Source organism: Microtus oregoni, unplaced genomic scaffold (genome assembly GCF_018167655.1).
Source record: "Microtus oregoni isolate MIOR12 unplaced genomic scaffold, Mior012 000042F_ref0000377, whole genome shotgun sequence".
NCBI classification, from domain to species: Eukaryota; Metazoa; Chordata; class Mammalia; order Rodentia; family Cricetidae; genus Microtus; species Microtus oregoni.
In genome coordinates, this window is record NW_024543209.1 from 15,302,383 (window position 1) to 15,325,422 (window position 23,040).

The 23,040-nt window shown below is 42.3% G+C and overlaps 1 protein-coding gene across 1 annotated transcript in view; it reads left to right on the top strand.

Moving 5' to 3' along the window:
• The first annotated feature begins 1,206 nt into the window (after nucleotides 1-1,206).
• Nucleotides 1,207-23,040, top strand: part of LOC121433958 (fermitin family homolog 2-like) — a 96,564-nt gene continuing 74,730 nt past the window's right edge. The window contains exon 1 of the mRNA XM_041632638.1: nucleotides 1,207-1,460. Coding sequence (XP_041488572.1) covers nucleotides 1,207-1,460 — 254 coding nt within the window. The remainder of the gene's footprint in view (nucleotides 1,461-23,040) is intronic.

Sequence of the window (23,040 nt, forward strand, 5' to 3'; positions counted from 1 at the left end):
TCTGATAGGAAAGACCTATCCTGCTGCAAATCCTTGTGGGAGAGATGCGGATGAGACACACTTACCACGTCAGAGTCTAGCAAGTCCAGCTGTGGTCTTCTGTCCTCAAATACTGGCTCATGGTTGACCCTACCATCTTCATCCTTTGACCCCATCCCTTTAGATCAGTACGCATTTTAGTTCCTGCCCCCAAGACTGCAAGCAGAATTCCTTCAGGATGCCCAGGAACACCTCACCATTCCACAATGGGACACACTGGGGAGGGAGGGGGAGGGGAGTGAGGGGGAGGGAAATGGGAGGTGGGGAGCAGGCAGAAATTTTTAATAAAAAATAAATAATAAAAAAATAGAAAACAAGAACAACAAAATGGTTAAAGAAAAAAGAGAAACCCTCTGTTATATAGAAAACAAAGCAATAGCAAAACTATTTTATCCAAATATTATGAAAATTATCCATTCACTTAGGAGTGTTATTTGGGGCATTTTAGAAAGGAATGAAGTAAACCAAGTAACCAAATAAAGGAAGGGTTGCACTCACGGAGGGTGTTTGGGAATGAAGGTACCAGAATCAGCAAGTCCCAAGTCAGGCAACATTAGAATACACTTCTTGTCAGCTCCTTTGTCTGGTTCTCCCCTCCCACGTGAATCATGCCAACCTGGAGATTATCTGCTGTAACTTTCTATTTGCATTTGGAAAACTTTTATGTGCTGGTAATTTTTTTGTCACCTCGACACAAGATAAGGTTATTTTGGAAAAGGGAGCCTCAACTGAGGAAATCCCTCTATCAGATCGACCTGTGTAGAAGTCTAGGGGCTTTTTCTTGATTAATGATTGATGTGGGAGGGCCTGACTAACTGTGGGTGGTACCTACCCTGGGCAGGTGGACCAGGGTGGTATATAAAAAGGGGGCTGAGCAGGCCACAAGGATCAGGTAGGAAGCAGCATGTCCCCCATGACCTCGGCTTCAGTGCCTGCCAACAGGTTCTTGCCTTGGGCTCCTACCCTGTCTTTTCTCCATGATGGAAGGTGACCTGAAAGTTGCAAGATGAAATAAGCCCTTTCCTTACTGAGTTGCTTTAGGTCATGGTGTTTTAATAATACTAATAGAAAAACCAAACTAAAACACATAGGAGGCTTCTTAGAAAACACTGCAAAATGGAGTAGATGCTGCCTCAGGGGCTGTGACACAGGTGTTGTGTAGCAGAGATGCCCCGGGCACTTGCAGTCAGGGAGCCCACAGAAGTTCTGAAGGACGTCTCATCTCGTGGCTTCCTGTTGAGTCCAGCATCCCAGCATCATCTCCCCATGGACATGCTGAAGCAAGCAGAGGGACAAAGAAGCTACAGTGACAAGGAAAGATGCAGCTCGATTCAGGGTGAAGGGAAGAAGTCTAGAATACCCCGCTTTAGACAGCAAACTGAAGGCAGCAACAGTGACGAGCTCCTGGCAAGACCCAGATGGTAAAATCACCGCTTGCCAAACACAACCCCAGCACTGGGGAAGCCAAGTAAGGAGGATTCTGAGTTTGAGGCCCGCTTGACCTATATAATTATACCCTGTTTTAAAAACAAAACAAAATGGGAAAGAACCAAAACCTTTATGTTTTCCTCCCTAAAATGGGTTCAGATGTTCTGTAAGATTTTAGTGAGACGATTGGGGCTTACAATCTAGTGAACTGTTTACTTCAGAGAGGCCTGGCTACGGGCCAACAGCTTGTAGAACACAGTCACCGTTGATTCCATATCTGGAGAAGTCCTATGTCTCTCCTTTCCCAGGGAGCCAGCAACACAACTTCTTCCGCTAAAACTGTCTGACCTTAGAGCATGGTATTCTCCTGGCAGACACTTGACCATGGCAATCACGAGGGGAAACACTCCAGGTGCTTCAGACATGGCTTCTCTAATAAGAAAGAAACCTATGCTTATAAATACACCTAATTCATTGCTGTAATGTTTCCAGTCTATAGCGAGAATAGCTATTGCTTAGTGGGGCATTTAGAGTGGTTTTAATCAGTAAAGCATATCGTCTCAGGAAACAACAGCTTTTTAACAAACTTGTGCTTGTGCTTACTATTAATTTTTTTTTAACTAATCATAGTTACTGGAATGATCCTAGCTTTCCCTTTCTTTACTCTGCTTTCATTTAAAGTTGTCTGGGAGAACAGAGCACTGTCTTGAAATGTTGTGTTCCATGGAGGAAAAGAAGTTAAAGGAGAGATGATAAAATGGGCAGATATGTGAAAATAAAAGGAGAATACAAAGAGTCAGTGACAAGATCACTGGTGAGTTTGTACAAGCAGGAAAACAACCCATTAGCTCTAGAAAAAAATAGCACCATATGAGAATAAAGAAGACACACACACACACACACACACACACACACAGAGAGAGAGAGAGAGAGAGAGAGAGAGAGAGAGAGAGAGAGAGAGAGAGAGGGGCTCCCTAGGCGTACGGAAGGAGCAGATAGGAAATACAGCCTTCCAGTGTTTGTATCCTGCTGCTGAGGAAGACCCAGCGTCCTTGCAGTTCAACGAACACTTGCTGTTTGAAGCTAAACTGGGAACCAGATGAGAAAAGAAGAGCGACTGACCAGCATCTAAACAAACAAGAATAAATTGCCTTTACAAGCCATTACATGTGTTCATGTCTTAATGATTTGATAGAAGAATTTCACAACTAATTATGCCTTGCTGCTAAGAAGCTAATTTTATTTTTAAACCTCTGCCAATTACCAGTCTCTAAGAACATAAAGACAGATATATAATCATGTACTTTTATATTATAATAGTAGAGTATTAAGATGTAGTGTCTGTTAGGTATCACATAAACTTAAATATAAATACTCTCTCAAACTTTCCACTACCTGTTCCTTGTAAACCATGATTGTGAATTAATTCCCCCTTAATTTATTCTTATTACTATCAATTAAAGTGTACTCAGCCAAGCTTTTTCAAAGAGTTTCACTTTGTATTTGTGAACAGATCTCATTTAGAAGATGAAGTAACTTTGCTTTTTTTTTTTTTTTTTTTTTTTTTTTTGGTTTTTCGAGACAGGGTTTCGCTGTGGCTTTGGAGCCTGTCCTGGAACTAGCTCTGTAGACCAGGCTGGTCTCGAACTCACAGAGATCCGCCTGCCTCTGCCTCCCAAGTGCTGGGATTAAAGGCGTGCGCCGAAGATGAAGTAACTTTGAAGGGGAGTGAGTTTTTGATATTTTGCAGTAAGGATGCAGTTTCAAAAGAAATAGTGGCACTGATTTCTTAAGCCAGCCTGAAAAGCTAGAGAAAGAAAATTTGCCTCTTACTTCCAAGTCAAGAGCTATGTGCTTTGCCCTGTGTGGCCTCCAGCCTCGCTGTGCTGTCTCAGTACAGGTGGAAAGGTTAATGGAGAGATGATAGGATGAGCAGATGTATGAAAATAACAGAAGAATAAAGAGTCAGGGACAAGATCACTGGTGAGTTTGTTCAAGCAGGAAAACAGCCCATGAGTACTAGAATAGAAATAGCACCATCTGAAAATAAAGAAGAAATAAAGAGAAATGGGTCCTCTAGGACATGTGTTATTAACCATCCTAAGGGGTCGACCAGAAGGACTTGATTCCTGGGCATCTGCATACAGAGCAGTGGCTAAGGGATCAGGGAAAGGTAAGGTCACCCCCGGGTTTTAGGAACAACTTATTTGAGGAGTGATTTCATGGGCTTTAGGCTTTTTAGGATGTAGACCCAGCGTCCATGAAGACAAGCTGGCTCTTCTTCACACACACTCTCTGCTTCCTACAGAAAGTCTTTCAGACAAAGCCTGGAAAACTGTCCTGAATCCACTGGACATGCTACAGAGGTTATAAATGTTTTGGGAGTCTGGGCTTAGAGTTCTTAGCTAGTTTCACACATTGTAAATGTCTATGCTTCTATAGATCACTGAGTCTTGAAGGGAAAAAACAAAACAAAACCTCCAGTCCACCATAGGACCAGTTAGTGTCCTAAGCAGCAGGTCAACAGAAGAAACAATTAGTTCAAGGTGCATAAAACTCCAAACCTCTAGATGTCAAAGAACAAAGAACTGCTGACCAGCACTGTGACAGTGGGGATGACTTAGATTCAAATCCTACCTCTTTAATATGATTTGACCTTTAGTTTTCCAACCCAAAAGGAGAAATGTCACAGAGAAATTAGGCATACTAGATAAGATGACATATGTCAAACATTAAGCATGTTGTTTGTCATGTAAATATATTAAACAATAAATGACATTAACTGTTATTGATTACTTAACTCAATAAACCTTAAAAAGTTATCTTCCACTCCATAGTCTGCCACAATAACAAACACCCGAGATAACCAACTTAATGAGAGGAAAGTTTTATTTGTGCTCATGATTTTGAAGTTTCCGGTTGGTGGTAAGTTGATCCACAACATGTCCACTGGTACTGAGATAGCATAGCAAGGCTGAACACCACACAGAGCAAACCATGCACCTCCTGACTTGGAAGCAAGAGTCAAGTTTTTAAGCCTATAATACCCCTTAAGATCATGCTGCCACTGCCCTGAAAAATCCCACTAGATCCAGCCCCCTCAAAAGTTTCACCCCATTCCTACAGTGCTGCAACCTTTTAAGCCCTTATCCATACCATAATAGTATAAACTAAATCAAAAAACATAAAAATTCTGAAAATCAGTCAAATCAGTTGGTTTTGTTAGAATATTCACCCTAATTATTACTGTTTGGTAAGCTGCTGTCTCAGATAATGTAACACCAGGGGCTTGGAGGAATCCTGGGAGATGTTTGTGACTTCTTCTGTTGGCTGTTAGATAAGCAGGATCTCATTACTATGCACTATCCACGAAATGCAAGCAGGTCCCTTGGTAGGCCAGGTGTGATGGTAGACATCAGGTTTCACATTCAAAGAGAGGACTCTTCGTGGAGGAGTTTCTTACCTGGACCATGGCCACAGAACTGTGCAACCGCTCCGGCCCAAATGGCCTCAGGAGCAAGAGTCGGAAACTCTATCGTCTTGCATCATACAGGTGTTAGGGTGGACAGGAGAATGATGTAGCAGCAACTAAAGAGCCATCTCTCTCCTCCTTTCACCTCCTTTGATTTGATAGATATATGAAAACAGTGGGTAGTAAAGCCTTAATAAAGGCAACTGTTATCATCCCCACTTAACCAAAATCCTCCCAAGAGTCAAAGTAGCTCTCTCAAGGAAACCAATTGCCCTAGTAAAAGGCCAGGCAAACTTAATTCTACCACTTCAGCATGCATGTCTACTTTTTTATTATGATTAATTTTTTATTGATTTTAATAAGTTATACATTTTTCTTTACTCCCCTCCCATCCTCTCCCCTCCCCTTCAACCCTCTCCCATGGTCCCCAATTTACTCAGGAGATATTGTCTTTTTTTACTTCCCATGTAGATTAGATCTACATATGTCTCTCTTAGGGTCTTCATTGTTGTCTAGGTTCTCTGGGATTGTGATTGATAGGCTGGTTTTCGTTGCTTCATGTCTAAAAGTCACTTATGAGTGAGTACACCTTTTTGTCCTTCTGAGTCTGGGTTATCTCACTCAGTATGATGTTTTCTAGCCCCATCCATTTGCCTGCAAATTTCAAGGTGTCATTTTTTTCTGTTGTGTAGTACTCCATTGTGTAAATGTACTACATTTTCCTCATCCAGTCTTTGGTTGAGGGGTATTTAGGTTGGCATCTGGATCACCATCTCTGGAAGTCATTGCAGAGCTGACCAGAGTGGTGAAGGCAGAAGTTCAAGGATATTCCTGGAGCAGATCTTCTTCCCAGGCAGCTCCAGGCTGTGAGGGTGCCTGGAAGCGTACCATCACACCCTTTGGAGGGCTTTCTTGCCCTCTTATCTCACATGAATAAGTTTTGTCAAAGCCTTGGAATACCTTTGAGGCACCCAGGCAGCAAAATTAATATTAGAAAGAAGCATTCATCAGACCTACAAAGTCTAAGTCACTCTTTACAAAAAAAAAAAAGTAAGATCAAGTGCAGGTGTATAATAATAAATAATCTGGTGTTTCCCAATGACTGAACACTATCCTTGTTTACATTTATGTATTACAGGATCTTGCCTGTAATATAAATTGTTCTGACATTTTCAGAGCTATTAAGTTTGTTTCCACAACTCTTTCTCAAGAGTCAATAAGGAAAAGCAATAGAACCTAATTGGAAAATAAAACAGAGTTGAGCCCAGAACATCTCAGTTAATGAGCAATAGAGATTATATTGACTCCATTGTATAAATAACATTAACCCTCAACAGTAATTAACAAATAAAGAGATTGCTTGTTTAGTCATCTGGTTAGGTATGTGCATATATTTGGAGTATTAATCTACAGAGGGATATTAGTAGCCAGAAAGTCATTGATGTGTTCCTCTAGAATTAGAGTGGATAAAACATTAGCGGCTCTGCACCTGAAGCCACACTTCGACATGAGATGCCTGCTACAGCTGGTGAGAAGAAAAGGCTCCCACTAGGTGACTATTCCAAGTTGGGTTTTCTGATTCAGAACCATCACCAAGATGATTTACAGTCACGTGTGCATTCTAGAAAACAATGGCTGCGTTCCAAAAGAAAAGAGAATAAAGACGATGCTCCACGAGAGCAACATCAGAGCCAGCGGATCCAGGACTAAGCGTTGAGTGCGTTACAGGATGGTCCTTTGTCCCGACCAATGGGACACGAACGGGATCCGAATGAACCCTGGAAGAATGGGACTGTACATAAATTCAAATTCATATTAGCGTATGCTGGGTAAGACAATGAAAATACTGTATAGGCCAAAAGCAATTCAACAGAACAGCACACAGAAAATAACAGCAGCCTGCATGCATCCTTGGGAATTGGCAGTAGCATCTTTTGGTGGGTTCTAGAGACACAACATAAGATGATCTAGTCACAGTTTCTGACCTCAAAAAGCTCAAAATTGGAGACATTGCAATCTGGGTGGATACCACAACAAAATGGAAATCTAGTGAGATACTATTCACGTCTAAGGAATGGAGTCAGTAGTAGAAGGAAGTGATGTTTGACCTGAGTATAAAAGATCAGTCAGTGGGAGAAAGGTGAAGGAAGTTCCACCCAGAGGCAAGGAGAAGGCCAGATCAAAGGCAGGGAAGGGAGGCAGTGTGCACGAACAAGCTGCTGCCCACTAAGAACCTGGGTTGATGTACCATTGAAAAGCTGTGGCCCCAAGTCTCCCAGCAGTGAGCACTGAAACAAGGAAATGTGTAGTTGTATCCATTCTTCAAAGAGTCTTGTAGAATCCCAAGGAGGAAAAAATTAGAAGGTAGAAAGATTAGTCATGGAAAAGTCAGTTAAGAAGATAAGAATTCAAGCAATGTAGATTTGGAGAAAGGCAAAGTGCACAAGACAGTACATTAGCAGACTACGGAAAGGTTAAAAGGGAGTTGTCAAAGATAGTCCTGTGTTTCTGATGTGTAAATTTCAGAGATGAAGAGTTGGCTCAGTAGTTAAGAGTCCTTATTGCTCCTTCAGAGGACCTAGGTTCAGTTTCCAGCAACCCATCAGGGGGCTCACAACCACCTGTATCTCCATTTCCAGGAGATTCAATACCTTCTTCTTCGGCACCTGCACATAAACGGTACACATGAACTCATGTAGGCATATGTGTGCACATTTGCACACACACACACACACACACACACACACACTCATTTTTACAGATAAAAAAGTACATATGGCAAAGCCAATATGCTGGGTAGAAACAAAGCAATTTTAGGCAAAGATGGCTCTCCTGGAATCAGCGGTGGCCCTGGTATATAAAGGTATCTGAGGAAAAGAATGGATGTCAGGAAATATAACTGGCATAGAATAACTTCACGGTGGCAGTTGTCACCACAGGAGAAGAAAGCACATGCGGAAGATGGTGGGAGCTTCATGCACTTTTATCAAGGACAGAACAAAGGGCACTGAAACCATATCAGCCTGGAACCTGTGAAAATTTTTTCAGCCAGGAAACTGGTACATGTTTCTTAAAAGCAAATTTTCAAGAGGCGTCAAGAGTCTCCTACAAATTGACTTCTAGGATTTGTTCTAAACAATGACAGGAAACATAGTCAGAAAGGTTACCCCAGACATTTTCTTAGGCAATCATCATTAACCATGTAGAAGTCCATGAAAGGAATGTTAAAAGCTAAGATATATATAGCTAAGAATAATTATTATGATTTTTGATACTTAATACAATAGGAAAGATCATCTGTTAATAAAGGTATAACTTGATAACATTGATTTGCAAGTCTAGAGACATCATTGGAAAATAGTTTAATTTTAATCTCGTTAAGATCTAACAATATTAAATATTAAATAATCTCTACACAGTCTTCAAAGAATAAAATTAATTGTATAAACATAACAATTTTATAAGTACATGCATGCATATGGTAGTAGATGGGTGAAGGAGAAAAGCAAAGATCTTTTCAAGAAATGCAGACACTAAAGACCACTGTCAAATCTAAACAGGCCACAGAACAAACTGAACCACCACCAGAATGGAGATCTAGTTTCTTCTCTGAGGTTTCTGCAATTTTAAAAAGCATAAATTTTGTAGTAGAGGAAAACCACCTCTTTCAAAACAGTGTGGCACAGGAGTGATAGATATGTCTACCCTGCCCACTTGCCCACTTTCTGTCAGTTATTTCTCTCTATATATATAATTACAAGTTCCCATTTTAGAATAAAACCCAAAAGCTGTACAGTAAAGCCGGCTTACTGCGCCTAAAGCACAGCCAGTTAACAGATTGCTGGCACACTCTGGTGGTGTGTGCTCATTAGCTAACCAGTATTGATCGCAGGGCCAGTGAATGTTTGCTGGCCGTGTGTTGACAAATCATCGCACTCACTATTTGTTCAATCAATTGATAATATCCCAGGGCCTAAGTATCATAAAATGAAATGGTGTGTGGAAATTTAACATTAAGATTTCGGTAGTTTGCCCTCCCCGCTTTAAAACATATCTGATTGTTTTGATTATCAGTGGCGCCAGGCTACATTAGAAGGAACTGAACCAGCACAGTGAAGGAAGTGATTTATTTTTGCTGACTGCTTTCTTAGGTTTCACAGTCATATGTCCAAGGATTCTTTGATATTGTATCTCTTCTTTGATACTTAATGGTCGATAGCTTTCCTCTTTGGTTTTATTGTCTCTTTATAATCCAACAAGTAGCTAACTATGTTAAGTTACACTTGTTACAAGACTTTAAAGGCTAGTTAACCAGGAAGTGCTAGACACCAGGAAACTGGAGAATAATGGAATACAAACCTCACCAAGGACTTAGAAGAACCCTCCTCCTCTCCTGAAGGCTCATTCATTAACATGTGGAGAAGGAACAGATGAAGGCAGTATTGAAGGATGTGGCAGAGACACTGGGAAATCTATGGACAGGCTTGGAGGAGGGGTTAGAACTCAAGGCTTCTGGAGGATTGGAAGGTAAATATTTGGGGGAGATTTGGAAAGGGCAGCAGATGACACGAGTGAAACAAGCCAGGCAAAAACACACCCCACATTATTGCATCCACTCACAGGAGAATGCCATACCATTTGAGAGTTGAGTAATGGTTACCAGAGACTCAGGGGAGAAGAGGGCAATGGGCACAGGGTAAAGATCATTGATGCATTTAATATGTCAATTAGATAGTAAGAATAAGTTCCAGTGACCTGAAGCATAGCAGAGAGAACACAGCTGATGATGACTGCATCCGAATATAGAAGACCTGTGGAAAGTCTTCTCATAAAGAGCTGATAAGGAATTTTGGTGATGGGTATGCTAATTACCCCCAAGTTGATCATTATAGTACATGCATGAATGAAACATTACACAGATGCCATGGTACCTTATTAACAGATACGACATCTATCAGTTAAAACAAACTTTAAAAATTTGTCTGTACCTCTCAAATATATCCAAGTGGTTTGTGTCAATCAAAAGTAACACAAAATTCAGTTAGGCTTGAACGTGCATGCCTGTAACCTTGGCTTTAGGGAGGATTGTGAGTTTGAAATTGACCTAGGCTACACGATGAGACTCTGATGGGAGAACAGAAAGATGGGGAGGTGTTCTCTCTTTAGCAGCCGACTAGAGCATTTTGCTGGGCAGCAGGCAGATGGACTGAAAAGACTTCAAGCCAGTTGTGGTGGCAAATGCCAGTAGGATTTGCTGAAGGAGGCAGAGACAGAAGGATCACGAGTTCAAGGTCATTCTGGGGTACACATTTATTAAGCCTGGAAGTTGGTGTGGGACAATTCTGTATTCTGTCAATTATGCTTTAAATAAATGCTAATTGGCCAGTAGCCAGGCAGGAAGTATAGGCTGGACAACCAGACAGGAAGTAGAGGTAGGGCAATGAGAACAGGAGTATTCTGGGAAGAAGGAAGCTCTTTCTGCAGTCCTGTCCAGACACCAAAGAAGGAAGATGTGACCTGCCCCTCTGAAAAAGCTCCTGATTACTAATAATAACACTCCTATCTGTTGACTGTGTCTCTGGGGCTTAGATTTTATGTGCTGTGATCTCACAGGGCAGTCTAAGATGAGAAGCTTGTTTTGAGGAGTCCTGGTGATGGGGACATGAAAAGCGCTGCACCCGCAGTGTGCTGTATGCTCCAAGGAGAGCTCACAAGTGCCCTCGAATCCTGGAACCCTGGTGGGCCCAGAACCAACCTTATCGAGTGGACATCACTTTTATTCTTTTCATTTGCTTTGAAAAGTAAAATGGGGAATTTTAGCATTATCAAAAATTCAAGGAGTTTGCCACAAAAAATAATGAGGGGAGATGCATGCATCACTCAGTCACTGTGGGTTACAGGCTCTGGCCCAAAGCTTGAAAGATGGGGGAGCATCAGAAAGAACAAAACTGTCTTCTTAAGGAAGCACCACCCTGTGGGAACAAAGCTCTGAGAACAGTTTCAGTTGCAGCGCACTTCACCCCCGTCTGCGCTCTATGTGCTACAATACAGTTCACGAGCTTCGGGCAAGGGGCTGGAGGTTGAAATACACAAACACACACAAAGACAGACAGACACACGGACGCCTAATCTCTGGTAAAAAGCCCTTTATTTCATAGCAGCATGGAGGCTTAAACACCCAGCAGTCGAGTGGGCCAACAGGTGAAAACCCCATCCTCTGATCCTCAAGGCACAGCTTTTAGTAACTCCAATCAGAAGGCTCTAGCAGGGAAGATCAGCTGAAGGCCAGGACTCCATTTGGTCCCAACATTCAGTCACCAGGCAGCTCTCTCCAGCAGGGGAGGAAAGTAGGTACTTTCAACCACAGGGTAGACCAGCAAGCCACGGCAAAAAGAAACTCGCATCCCTGTTCACTGTGTGGTGACAAGTGACTACTCCAGCATTCTTAGAGCCAAAGCAGGCATCCTGGTGGTCCTTACAGGCTAGGCTCAGTGTCAGGTCCTCAATTAGGCCAATTAGAGAAATAAAAATGAAAGACAGAGGACAGAAAGTCATCCAGTGTACCATGTGCAGAAGAAGAAGCTAGAAGTTTTTCTCTCATTCTGAAAAATACCAGTTCAAAACAAGCCATATACCTTAGGCTGAAACTCCTAGAGGAAAGGGAGGAAGACACTCAAAGATAGAGGCACAAGCAAGGATTTCCTGAAGAGGACTGCAACAGTGCAGGGAAGAATAACAAGAACTGACAAACAGCATCGCACTAATACAGAAGTTTCTACACAGCACAGAAAGCATCGGCCAAGTGAAAAGAGCCTGCGGAGGGGGGAGGGGGAGGAGTCTCAGAGCCACATATCTGATGGAGTTAGGGTCGAGACTCCTTTGTGGATTTCAAAGGTTAAATACACAGCCACCCAATCAATGAATTAGAAGGCCAATAACGGACAATGAATATACGAAAAATATGTTCAAAATCCTTACTCATCAGAGATATGCAAATTAAAACTGTTTGCGAGCCCATCTCACCCCTTTCAGAGCGGCTGTCACCAGAAAAACAATGACAAGTGCTGGTGATTATGTGGGGGGAAGGGCCACAAACACCGCTGGTGAGACTGTAAACCAGCCGAGCCACTGTAGAACCAGCGCGAAGGTTCTTCCAAAATGTAGAAAATAAAGCTACCATATGGTCAAGCTGTATGATTTGTGGGTCTCTACATAAGGACACCACAGAGATCTCCGCGCCTCCACGTCCACGGCTATGGCTGCACTTCTCACAGTAGGTATGGACTCGGCTTCCATGGCAACCAGCAGATGAATAGATACAGAAGAGCCGTACATATCCATAGCAGAGTTCTATTCAGCCATAAAAAAGAAAGAAATGATGTCATTTTCAAGAAGATGAAGATGGAGATCATTCTACTAAACAAAACAAGCCAAACTAAAATACAAGTTTATATACTTGTTCTCATGTGTGTATGGGCCTGAGTGTGAGTGTGTGTGTATACATGTGCGTGTGTGTGTGTGTGTGCATGATATTGTGCCAGGGAAACTAGATAGCAACATGCAGAAGATACGTATATATCATACATATTTATGTATGTATGTGTGTATGTGTGTGTATATACATATATGTAGGAAACAATAAGCAAGAGAGAAGAACAAGAGAAGATAATCTGGATATAAATATATATGAGTGAAATATAATTTACATATATGAAATGTCATAAGGAATTACATTATTTTTACACTGATTTTAAAATTAATTAAAAAAAAATCTAAGCACTGGGCAATGGTGGCACACGCCTTTAATTCTAGCACTCTGGAGGCAGAAGCCAGAGACTCTCTGGGAGGACAGCAAGGGATACTCAGAGGAGCCCAATCTAAAAACAAACAAACAAAATAACTATAGAAGCCATCAAGATGGCTCAGCTGGCAAAGCCCTGGCATCACAAGCTGGTGACAGAAGCCACATAAGGATGTAAAGAGGGAACAGGCAGCAGATGTCACAATGTTGTCATTCAAGGTCCACACACATGCAGTAGCACCCATGCCTATACATGCATGCGGTAACAAAAAATAAAGATTTTTTTTTTAAATTTTAAAACTCCAACCATAACAAGACCCCTAGAAAAATTGTTTATTAGATGTTTTGTGATTGATTAGCCTCTCAGGACACTGTTATTTATTTTATAGTATTGCTTTTCCTGATCTTGACTTTTCAGATGCAATTTTTAAATAGTTCTGTTTGTGTTTCCTACATGAAGGATTTACTATCAATACAGTGTTTGTGGTTTGTTTGACTCTAGTATTTCTGCAGTGTGTGCATGTATGCGTGATAATTGAGGTCAGTATAAAATTCTTGGATTATAGTTCCTTTTCCTCAGGACTGAGCACATCACTGCATGACTGCCTGATGCTTTGTATTATAGAGAAAGTCTAACAATGTTTTTTTAATACATAAGTAATGATAAAATTACTTATACCTAAAGGATGCATCTTTTTTATTCTTTAATTAAAAGTATGAAGAAATTTTATGTTTTTGAAAAAAAAGATGTGAGGAATATCATGTCCCCTCCCCAAATTTTTGGTTAAACTCAAATATCAAAATCATACCATGATGACAACCACTTGGAAGAAAACCCAGATAAACCCAGCCACAATCCAGTGAAGTAATGGCTAACCTTAAATAATAGATACTTTTATATAAGTTATGAGGCAACTCGTCTCTGAAATACTGAAATCCCCTTGGTCTTGAGCTGTTTGTTTTGCTTTGAAGAAGCAGACATTTGAAGCATCATAATCAAAGACAACATTGTACCAGTTAGACACTGAGCCCAGATGGGTGGGTCCTGGTGTTCTGTGGATGGGAACCTTCAGTTTGAGCCCTTGGCATCAAAGCACATAAATATCTCTTGGGCCCCACCCATTAGCCTTACCTGAGGTAATCTCTCTCCGTTTGATTGACAGCTCCAATTTTCACATTCACACCTACTTCTGCAGAGCCTAATGAGTGAGTTAGTCTTAAATGCCCCAAGGCTTCTTTGGGAAGACCATCAGTATAGCGTGCCAAGCAAAGCTTACAACATCCCAGGGATGACTCCGACACTGACAGGTCCCAGGGTTGAGTAACTCTAATTGTGCAACAGAAGAAGAGCTTTGAAACCGTATTTATTTGTAAGCAAAGATACTGTGATAGTGCAACGTTGCTTCGTTAGGGAAATGTCCTCAGCAACTGCAAACACACACGAGAAAGCGGGAGGCACTTGTTAGAATCCCTCCGAGTGCAAGCAGCTATTTGCTATCCTTCCATTGTAGGGAGCACATGTGTTTGCGATGTCAGGCATCGGTGTTATTCCTGGACAGCCTCAGCTCATGGGCCCCCATGAGTTCATTCTGGGAACCAACAGCAATGCCTTAAAGGCAGTTAACTAAATTTAACCAAAATGCTTAGAAAGTGCTGGAGTTACCATGCAAGTTTGTATGTTCAACACATAATGTCACACTTTTCTAGGATTGTCCTGATGCTACCTTCTATCGCAAACTGTCCAATTCTTAGTCTTTTCCCCAGAGCCTTCCTTCTGTGATTCTAAGCCATATCTAGAAATGGAATCACTATCATTGATAGTCCATCAACTTCCTACCAACCCTACCCACTCTGTCTTCCTTGGTGATATTCTTAGTTTCTAGTACACGAAAATAATGTGCCTTTGTGCTTGTAGTCTATGAGACAATGGTAAGGAAGAAAGTGGAAAAAAGCCACATTTAATAGAGGTGGACACTGGTCATCCTCCTTGGACCCAGCATAGGCCAGCCCAACCTCAACGCTGGATTGCCGTTGTGTGAAGTTCAAGAGAAGTTAGGACCCTGAGAGCCAACACTAGACTGACAGCTCTCCTGCCTTCCAAACCCTTCCACACTGCTCAGTACTCCATAGGTGCAGGCACTACTCTATGCCAAATAAGAAAGCTCAAACTGAAATAGGGCTACAACCTAGCAGGGCAAACAGCTAGCACGAAGTTCAGTATCTATGGTTCTACTTGGGACATTGCCTGTGCCTCAACAAACTTAGGGATCCCTGTCTCTCCATCTCCAGTCTCTGCAACACATCTGGCATCTCTCTTGGGACAGCTCCACTCGTTTTCAACATTCCTTGGTGAAGATCTCGTGTGTCTGTATCTCCAGTATCTTGGACTCTTGGCTCTGTCTTAAGCTTCATCTTCACAGCGTTAAGCGAAATGGGCCCTCAGGTACCTAGGGTAGTTTTGCCCTGCCCATCATTGCAGCCTCCTCAAGCTAGGGATTTCTCATTTCAAATTAATTTGCATTTGTGCAAGTTGGAGCCTTTGATGGGCGGAGTCTTTCCCTCGAGGCGTTTCCCCAGTTGTCTCTTGTAAAATGCATCCTTGCCTTTACTAGCAGCAGTGTCTACCAGCTAAGGATGCTTTGTCCTCCCTGCACTCCCCAACAGCGTCTTTCTTTGACTTTAGCCTGATGGAGGAAGGTCATTGGCTAATAAAGGAACTGCCCTGGCCCATTTTATTGGTTAGAGGATAGGTGGGAGGAGTAAACAGAACAGAACTCTGGGAGGAAGAGGAAGTGAGGTCAGAGACTCAACAGCGCTCTCGGGAACAGACGCCTGAGAGAGACGCCATGCTCCGCTCCTGGGATGAAGCTCTGACCCAGGATGGACTAGGCTAGAATCTCCCCGGTAAGCGCACCTTGGGGTGCTACACACAGATGATTGGAAATGGGCTAAATTAATATGTGAGAATTAGCCTAGAAGAGAATGGGCCAAGCAGTGATTAAAAGAATACAGTGTCTGTGTAATTATTTTGGGGCATAAGCTAGCCGAGCAGGCGGCCGGGGTGCTGGGAATGCAGCCCCACTGCCCTTAATACTACATTAGCCAAATTCACACTCCATTAAACTGCACACTTTCATATTTTTCTGCTTTGAAATTTCATTATAAAACTCACTAAATACAGTGACCTGGCTCTTGAAACTTTCTCTACCAAACAACCTGGCCCATAACTTTTGAATTCAGCCTCACACAAGTGTCCAGGACACAGAATACATCCAGATGTCTTGGGAGAACATGACACAAATGGTTTCTAATTTAATTTCGGACAGATACTTTGTTTCCTTCTGAAGCTCCTTAAGTAGACTTTACAGTCTGCCTTTGGCCAGCGTTCTGGTGTTCAGTTCTCCCAGCAGAATGCTCTGATTGCAGCATTCTAGGACCTCCCCAGCTCACGACATCAAACCCCTCCATATGCCTCACTCATTCCAGAGCCCTGTAAACCAAGGGTTCATTCAGGCTTAATGGAATAATGACCCTACTTCTCAGTACCAATTTCATACATGATTTCCAAACATTTATAAGAAGCAACTTAAGGGGGAAGAAAGATGGAGAGTGAGGGTATTATTCTCCTCAAGGTGCCTGAGCCTTGGAGGGGCAGACTTGAGTCCAGGACTGTAGCCCCAATTCATCTCCCACTAACAGAGCACAGGAGAGTACAGACGGGGGAGGATCTAGCACAGGACTTGAAGTACCTTTCTCCTACCCCAGAACTTACTGATATTTAAGTGCCTGCTTCGAAGATTACACTCCTGTCTGGTAGTCAGAACCATGACAGAACATGACTGTACAGGCTTCGGGTGGACAGGCCAAGCAGACACCTGACTCAAAACCCTGAAGCACCCCATAGAAAGACCCACGTGACTTGTGAGCTGTATAGACATAGGAGCAAATGCCTGGCTGGTGTGGGCACTGGCATCTCTGGGTATTCATAGAAATGCTACAAGTCCAGCAAACCAGAAGGCGGTAACTAAATATAGCTTGTCACTTATAGATGCTGTATTCCACATCATTGGAGCCATATGGGAAGGCAACAGAGCCATCAGGAGCCAGAGACAGGGAGGCAGTAATCAAGAGCCTTTATTGCATCTTCCAGGGTAAGTACCAGGCAATGCAAGATGAATGGGCTTTTGATGTGCCTGCTTGAAAAATGCTGGGGTTCCCATGGCAATTGGAAAAGGTGGTTTGTGGTCTTGGTGTGAGAGCCTAATGAAGGAGTCATCTGGGTGTGGACTCCGGGCTTGTGGGTTTGTAGATGAAGGTGAGCTCCAGGGGGAGTTTCAGTATCTCTTGGACTTGGCTAACCTTGGAAGTTGTGGTCCTCTGGGGTCAACAATGCCCTAGAGATTAAGATGCAGGAAAACAGAGGGCTATAGCTGTAGCTCAGCCACCGAGCTCTTTACTCAGTACTCAAAGGTCTGGATTTGATCTCCATTACTACAAACAAGCAAAAAGGGATTCATTTATCAGGAAGCTTATAGTCCTGATGAAAAGGTCCAACTATGGTGGTACCCACCATGGGAGCACATATTTACATAGGACCTGAGAAAGTTTAAAAAGAAAAGCTCTGAGAATACAAATATGGAGCCAGATGTGGCTTCCTAGTTCCATAGTCTCTCAAGCAGGACGTATTGTACAGTTATTGGTCTTCCAGCCAACACGCCATGAGCTAAGCTGCAATGCAGTTTAAAGTTTTGCTCATGCAGACAGAAAATGTTACAGATAAGCAGGAAACCAGGTTCAGAAAAAAAAATTCTAAATAGATTGTAGTGTGTTTCACAGTGTGCGTAGGCTTAAGAAAATAAGAAAAGGGATACAGACAGTCATAAAAAATAAATGGTTTTAAAATAATAAAGTAAAGTCTATAAAGAAAGAAATGAAGTAATAATAAAAAAAAGATAAGCCATGTAAGGATGGGAAATATTATAACATAGGAACTTTGGACCCTATATGGTGCTTTGTTAATTTTGATTTTTTTTTGAATGCTAATAAACTGGAAACAGCTGCTGAGGGACATCGGATAGTGGAATGGACTGCAGAACCAACCTATATACTTTAGGAATGCCTTAACTTTAAAATAAAAGTCAGAAATACATTATATTGGAGAAAAGGTTGTTTCCTGTGGAAACAAAAGCATGTGGATTCCTTTCAGATTAAAAGAGATCAGGTTTAACAGGAGAATACCTTCTGAGTATCTTGGCTACAAACATGGGGGAGGAAACCAAGAAAGACTACAGGACAGGCGACATATAAGCTGATCCCTCTACATGGGAACAGCTTGGAGACGGAATGAGACATGATAAATCTTGTTGACCATGGAGTCCTCATGGCTTATTATTACATGGCATCCTTTCATATGGCACATATAGACATTCATGGTACAGTTTGGTTATGCAGTCCAAACAACTTATAAGGTTGATAGATGACTTTTACCTACTCAAACATAGAACAAAAAATTGTCTTTAACTGGCTTATGTACACTGAACATTCCATACTGTGTTAATGCAGATATGTATGTTACCTTTAAATGTTTGTGTGTTTTCAAAGCAAAAGGACCAGACACCAATGAAAACAAGTTAATATTTAGTAGGGTTGGTCATTGTCAGAGAAAGCTAAACAAAGAAGATTAGATTCAAGGATCTCTTTCTAAAGGGAAAATGGGGGGATATAGTATAGAAATGATGGAATAAAAGGTTGATTGTTAGGTCTACTGTTGAACAATCACTAGTCTCAAATACTTTACATTGACATAGCTTTTTGAATATTAATATAAATTTAAAGTTATTTTTCTCATATTGTATTATATATTTCTATTTCTCATTTAAAGTCTTGTACTTATGCAGTTTACTTAAAAATGTCATGCCAAGTTTTAATCCTTGAAAGCTATTTAGAATATTAAAGAAATACAGGTCATTATTTAGTCTATAACAATCAAATCAATAACATCTATAACAATCAAACTTATAGTCAAGTTAAGTATGCTTTTAAGGTCAAACAGATATATTTTAGATAGTCTTCAAACACTTCAAAGACCTACTGAATATGGCATTTAAAATGTTTTAGTGACATAAGACTTTTCATGACAATAAGACATGTTTGCTCATGGCATCTATAGTCTTCTTCAGAGAAGATAATGGGCTTCAAAGAACTTCCATAAGAAGTTTTCTATCATTGTGACAAAGCTAGGCATTTGGGCAAGAAACTGCCCTTGCCTCAACTGCTGACTGTATGCTGTCCAAATTAGATAAGCACCCTCACTCTTCTCTCCCATTCCTATTAGCACTCTCTGTCCTTACCAGTTTTTTCCCAGGTTCATGACTTTTGGTTTGGTTTTGTAATCCATGTATTTTAATGTGTGGCCATTGGTGAGGTCTGCAGAACTGGAAGGCTGTGGTTTCCCCATCTCCCTGAGTCTGTCAGTAGCAAACAGTTCAGCATGAGGTGGTGCTGGTTTTATAAGAAAGTGGGCTGATCAAGCCATGGAGAACATCAGTAAGCAGAGTTTTCCCATGGTCTCTGCTTCAGTTCCTGCTTCCAGCTTCACGCTTGAGTTTCTGCCCTGACTTCTCTCCGTAATGGACTATGATATAGAATTGTAAGACAAATAAGCCCTTTCCTTTCCAGGTCACTTTTGTTTACCACAGCAACAGAAAGAAATCATTGCTTTTGCTAAGACAATGGATATAAACGTAGACAGTTTGACAATATGACAACTTAGCTAAATGCCAGCATTATTCCACCCTAAGGCCTATGACTTCTCTGGCCATGGGGTTTTGCCCATATTTATGCCCCAGTCATTGGTCCCCTCTTGTGGAGTCAGTCTCAAACCCAATAAGTGAGTGGTTGGTTACCTCTTTGCAGTAGCTCCACTACTGCAGAAGTAGGCACGTCTTCCCTGACAGACTAGTCTCAAAGATGGAGGAGAGCACTGGTACCTTTTCTCCCCGAGATGCCTGTGTGACACTTCCTGGGGCCACAGAAAGTAGCAGGCTGCTAGGCACCCTGCTCCACTCTAGCTTGGTTTCTCTCTATTATGCATCCAAGCTGTGTGAAATCTTCAGCAATAATGTCTCAGCATCTAGTTTTGGTAAGCAATCAAGAGGAATAATCATTATCTCTGTATTATCTTGGAAGCCTCCCTTGCCAAGCCATTAGAAAGGAAGCCATTGGGAAGGTGGCAGTTTAAGAGAGGGTGAGGATAGTGGAATGTAGGTAATATGAAAGCAAAGGGGGAAATTCTGGGGGTGGTAGTGTTTAAACAAGAAGGAGAATAGGAGAGAGAAGATAAGGAGTTAGGAGTTAGCAAAAATGAAGGAGGTATGAGAAGTTGTGTGGAAATCTACTGTCATGTAAACAGATCAAGAGTATAACATATAAAAATTTTCTGTTTATTGCTTATGTATAGGTGCTTTGCCTATGTATGCATGTGGGTACCTTCTGTGTGCCTGGTTCCTGCAGAGAAGAGCGGGCAGATTCCCTGAAACTGGCGTTATCGATAATTGTGAGCCATCATGTGTTATGGGTTCTAGGGACCAAACATGGGTCCTCTGCCCAAGCAAAGTACTCTTTTCTGCTGAGTCATCTCTCCAGAACAATTTATATCACTTTTTAAAAAAAGAGTTTGAAGGGAAATACTCCAAATGTAAGTTACTGTGCTCTGGCTGTGAGAAAACACCGTGACCTGGGAAACTAAAGGAAGGAAGGGTTTGTTCCAGAGGGACAAGAGAGTCAACCCATAATCTGTTTGCTCTCAGACCCAGCGGGCCTTCTGGAGCTCCAGACACAGGGCAAACCTGAGCCACAGGCACATAGGTGAACTCCACACAGACCTCTGTGCCCTTCTTATAAGGTCCTCCTCTCTGGTACCTGCCTGGAGCCCTTCAGCAGCTCTTTCTGAACTGGTTCTGCAATGGGCTGTGCATCCTTGGCCCTGACCCCCAACTGGAGAAATCTACAGAATACCCAGGCAACAGTACAGGCTCTTTAAGTTCACATTCCCCAGTTACCCAAGAGACCACCTTCTTGGCTACCCAGGAAGTGGGGCCTAACAGGACATCCTTGGTGTAGCTCCTATGATCTCTTTCTCTCTGTGTGCTTTTATTAAGGGTGTACCACTGACTCGGCCCCACTTTGACTATTTCCACTTGATCCTGGAGTGGAATTTCCAAATCTACGAGCTAGAAATGTTCCCCTTTAGAAAGATAGTTACCTTGGATATTTTGTTGTAGAAATGTGAGCCCAACTGACACTGAAAGCCAAGGGAATCAAGCTGCCTGGTGTCTGCATCCTTGTTTTAAGGCTCACTGCCACGAAGCACCTTCTGCTCAGCCACTCATGTGCTTAGTCCAGTTTTGAAGTTTCTAAGTACATGACTGGCTATTCACGACTTCAACCAAGGCTAGGTGTACTGAACCTGGGTTTCACACCATGCTGTAGGCTGCCTCTGTCCCCTGACTGATCTGTCCAGCTGCTCACTGAGCATTTAGTCCCTGCTAAGAAGCGGAGCCTACAGTGGCACAGTACCCCCCACCGCCTTCTTAGCCTGCTCTATTGTCTGTCTCTGGTCCAATCCCTTCATGGCTCCGTGCTTCCATTGCTTGGACTGTGAGGCACCACCAGTGACCACATCTGCGTCACAAAATTGCCATGGGAATCAAACATATTCATTCATGGGAGAAGAACAACATACCTTCTCTTTCCCACAAATATTAGCTGTTGTTGTGTGTGCCGCTGGGCATCATCTTATCCAAATTCATCTGTTTTCACTCTGGGTTTGAAAGACAGTCTACTTTAGAATTGTTTTAGACTTGCAGAAAAATTCCAGAAACAGTGAGGGAGTCGCCTGTCTCTCACACCACTTCTCCACGTGCACCAGCGTTTGGGTGAGTGTGGCCCGTTGGCTACAGGCCATCTAATACTGGGGTGGCCAACGGATGACCCACTTGCTTTATTCAGATTTCCTTCACCAGCACCCAACCCTCTCTTCACCAGGGCGCCATCCAGGATACCACTCGACCAGAACTTACTAAGCTTGCTGGGCTTTAGTATTGTCTCAGGATTCTCTCATTTTGGACTCTCTGGGCAGCTCTGAGGCTCCCTGCTCTGGGAATTTCACAGAATATCCCTCAGTTGGAGGTTTCTTCACTTTGCTATTGCAGTTTGCTGGGCTCTTGATAACTAGTCTGGGTTTTTGTGGGCCTAGGAGGAGCACGCAGAGGTGGGATGCCCATATCATCACATTGTGCTGTGGCTCTGTCCTGCCAACTTATAGCATCAGCATTGCTGTTCCCCTCCACTATCTAATAATATATTCTGTGGTTGAGTTTCACTTTTCAGTCTGGTTGCTCATGATTGCGATCACAATGCTCAGCAGCCTGAGCGGGAGGAGTGCTGCCTTGGACTCCAGACTGAGACCCCGCCTTTAAAGTCCAAATCAATAACCTAGCCTTGAAAATGGAGATGTCTTTGGTCTTTCCTCCAACCAATAGAAGACTTTCTCAGACCCTAAGCATATGAAGGTTGCTGACATCAGCCTCAGGCCCCACACTATAGTGCACATTCACCAATTCGCTCTTAGACTAGCCAATAAGAGAGCAATAGGCTAGCCCCATTCTGGAGAAAGGGAGAGGGGAGAAGAGTGTCTGAGGCAGCATCTATCAACTGCCAAGGCTAGGGTGTGACCCCCAGTGAAACTGGCAAAATTGGGCTTTCCTGTGATAAATAAAACATGGACCCTTTCCAGGTTTGCTCATAGCCCTGGGGCTGCCCTTGTCACAACTCCAATAGTGTGGAGTGTGTAAAAAGAAGGGAAGAAAAATTAAGAAAGTTTATCAATTCTGCCACCTTCAGCCAAAGCTGATGCCATTGTTTGAAACTGATGCAATTCTGTCTTGAAAACCCTTGTGCATCTGGCTTTTTTTCTGACTAAATCATCCTCTTACAGCTGGTTGCATTAACTCGAACGATTGGCCAGCTCTTGACCTTCCTTTGAGGGAAAATTTGAAGTGGAAATACTCAGCAAATACCTGGAAATTTTCCGTTGAGACAAGTGGCCTCAAAGCAGCTGATAACATTTAAATGGCTTCATCACAGTGAAATTTTGTTCATGATCATGCATTTTAAAACTTCTAGCCAGGGGCCCTAAAAGTAATTCTATAACCATGAAATGGTCTTCAACCCATTAAGATACAAAAATGTGGCACAGAAAATGTTTTACAGAACTTGTTCCATGTTTAACAAGTTGCTT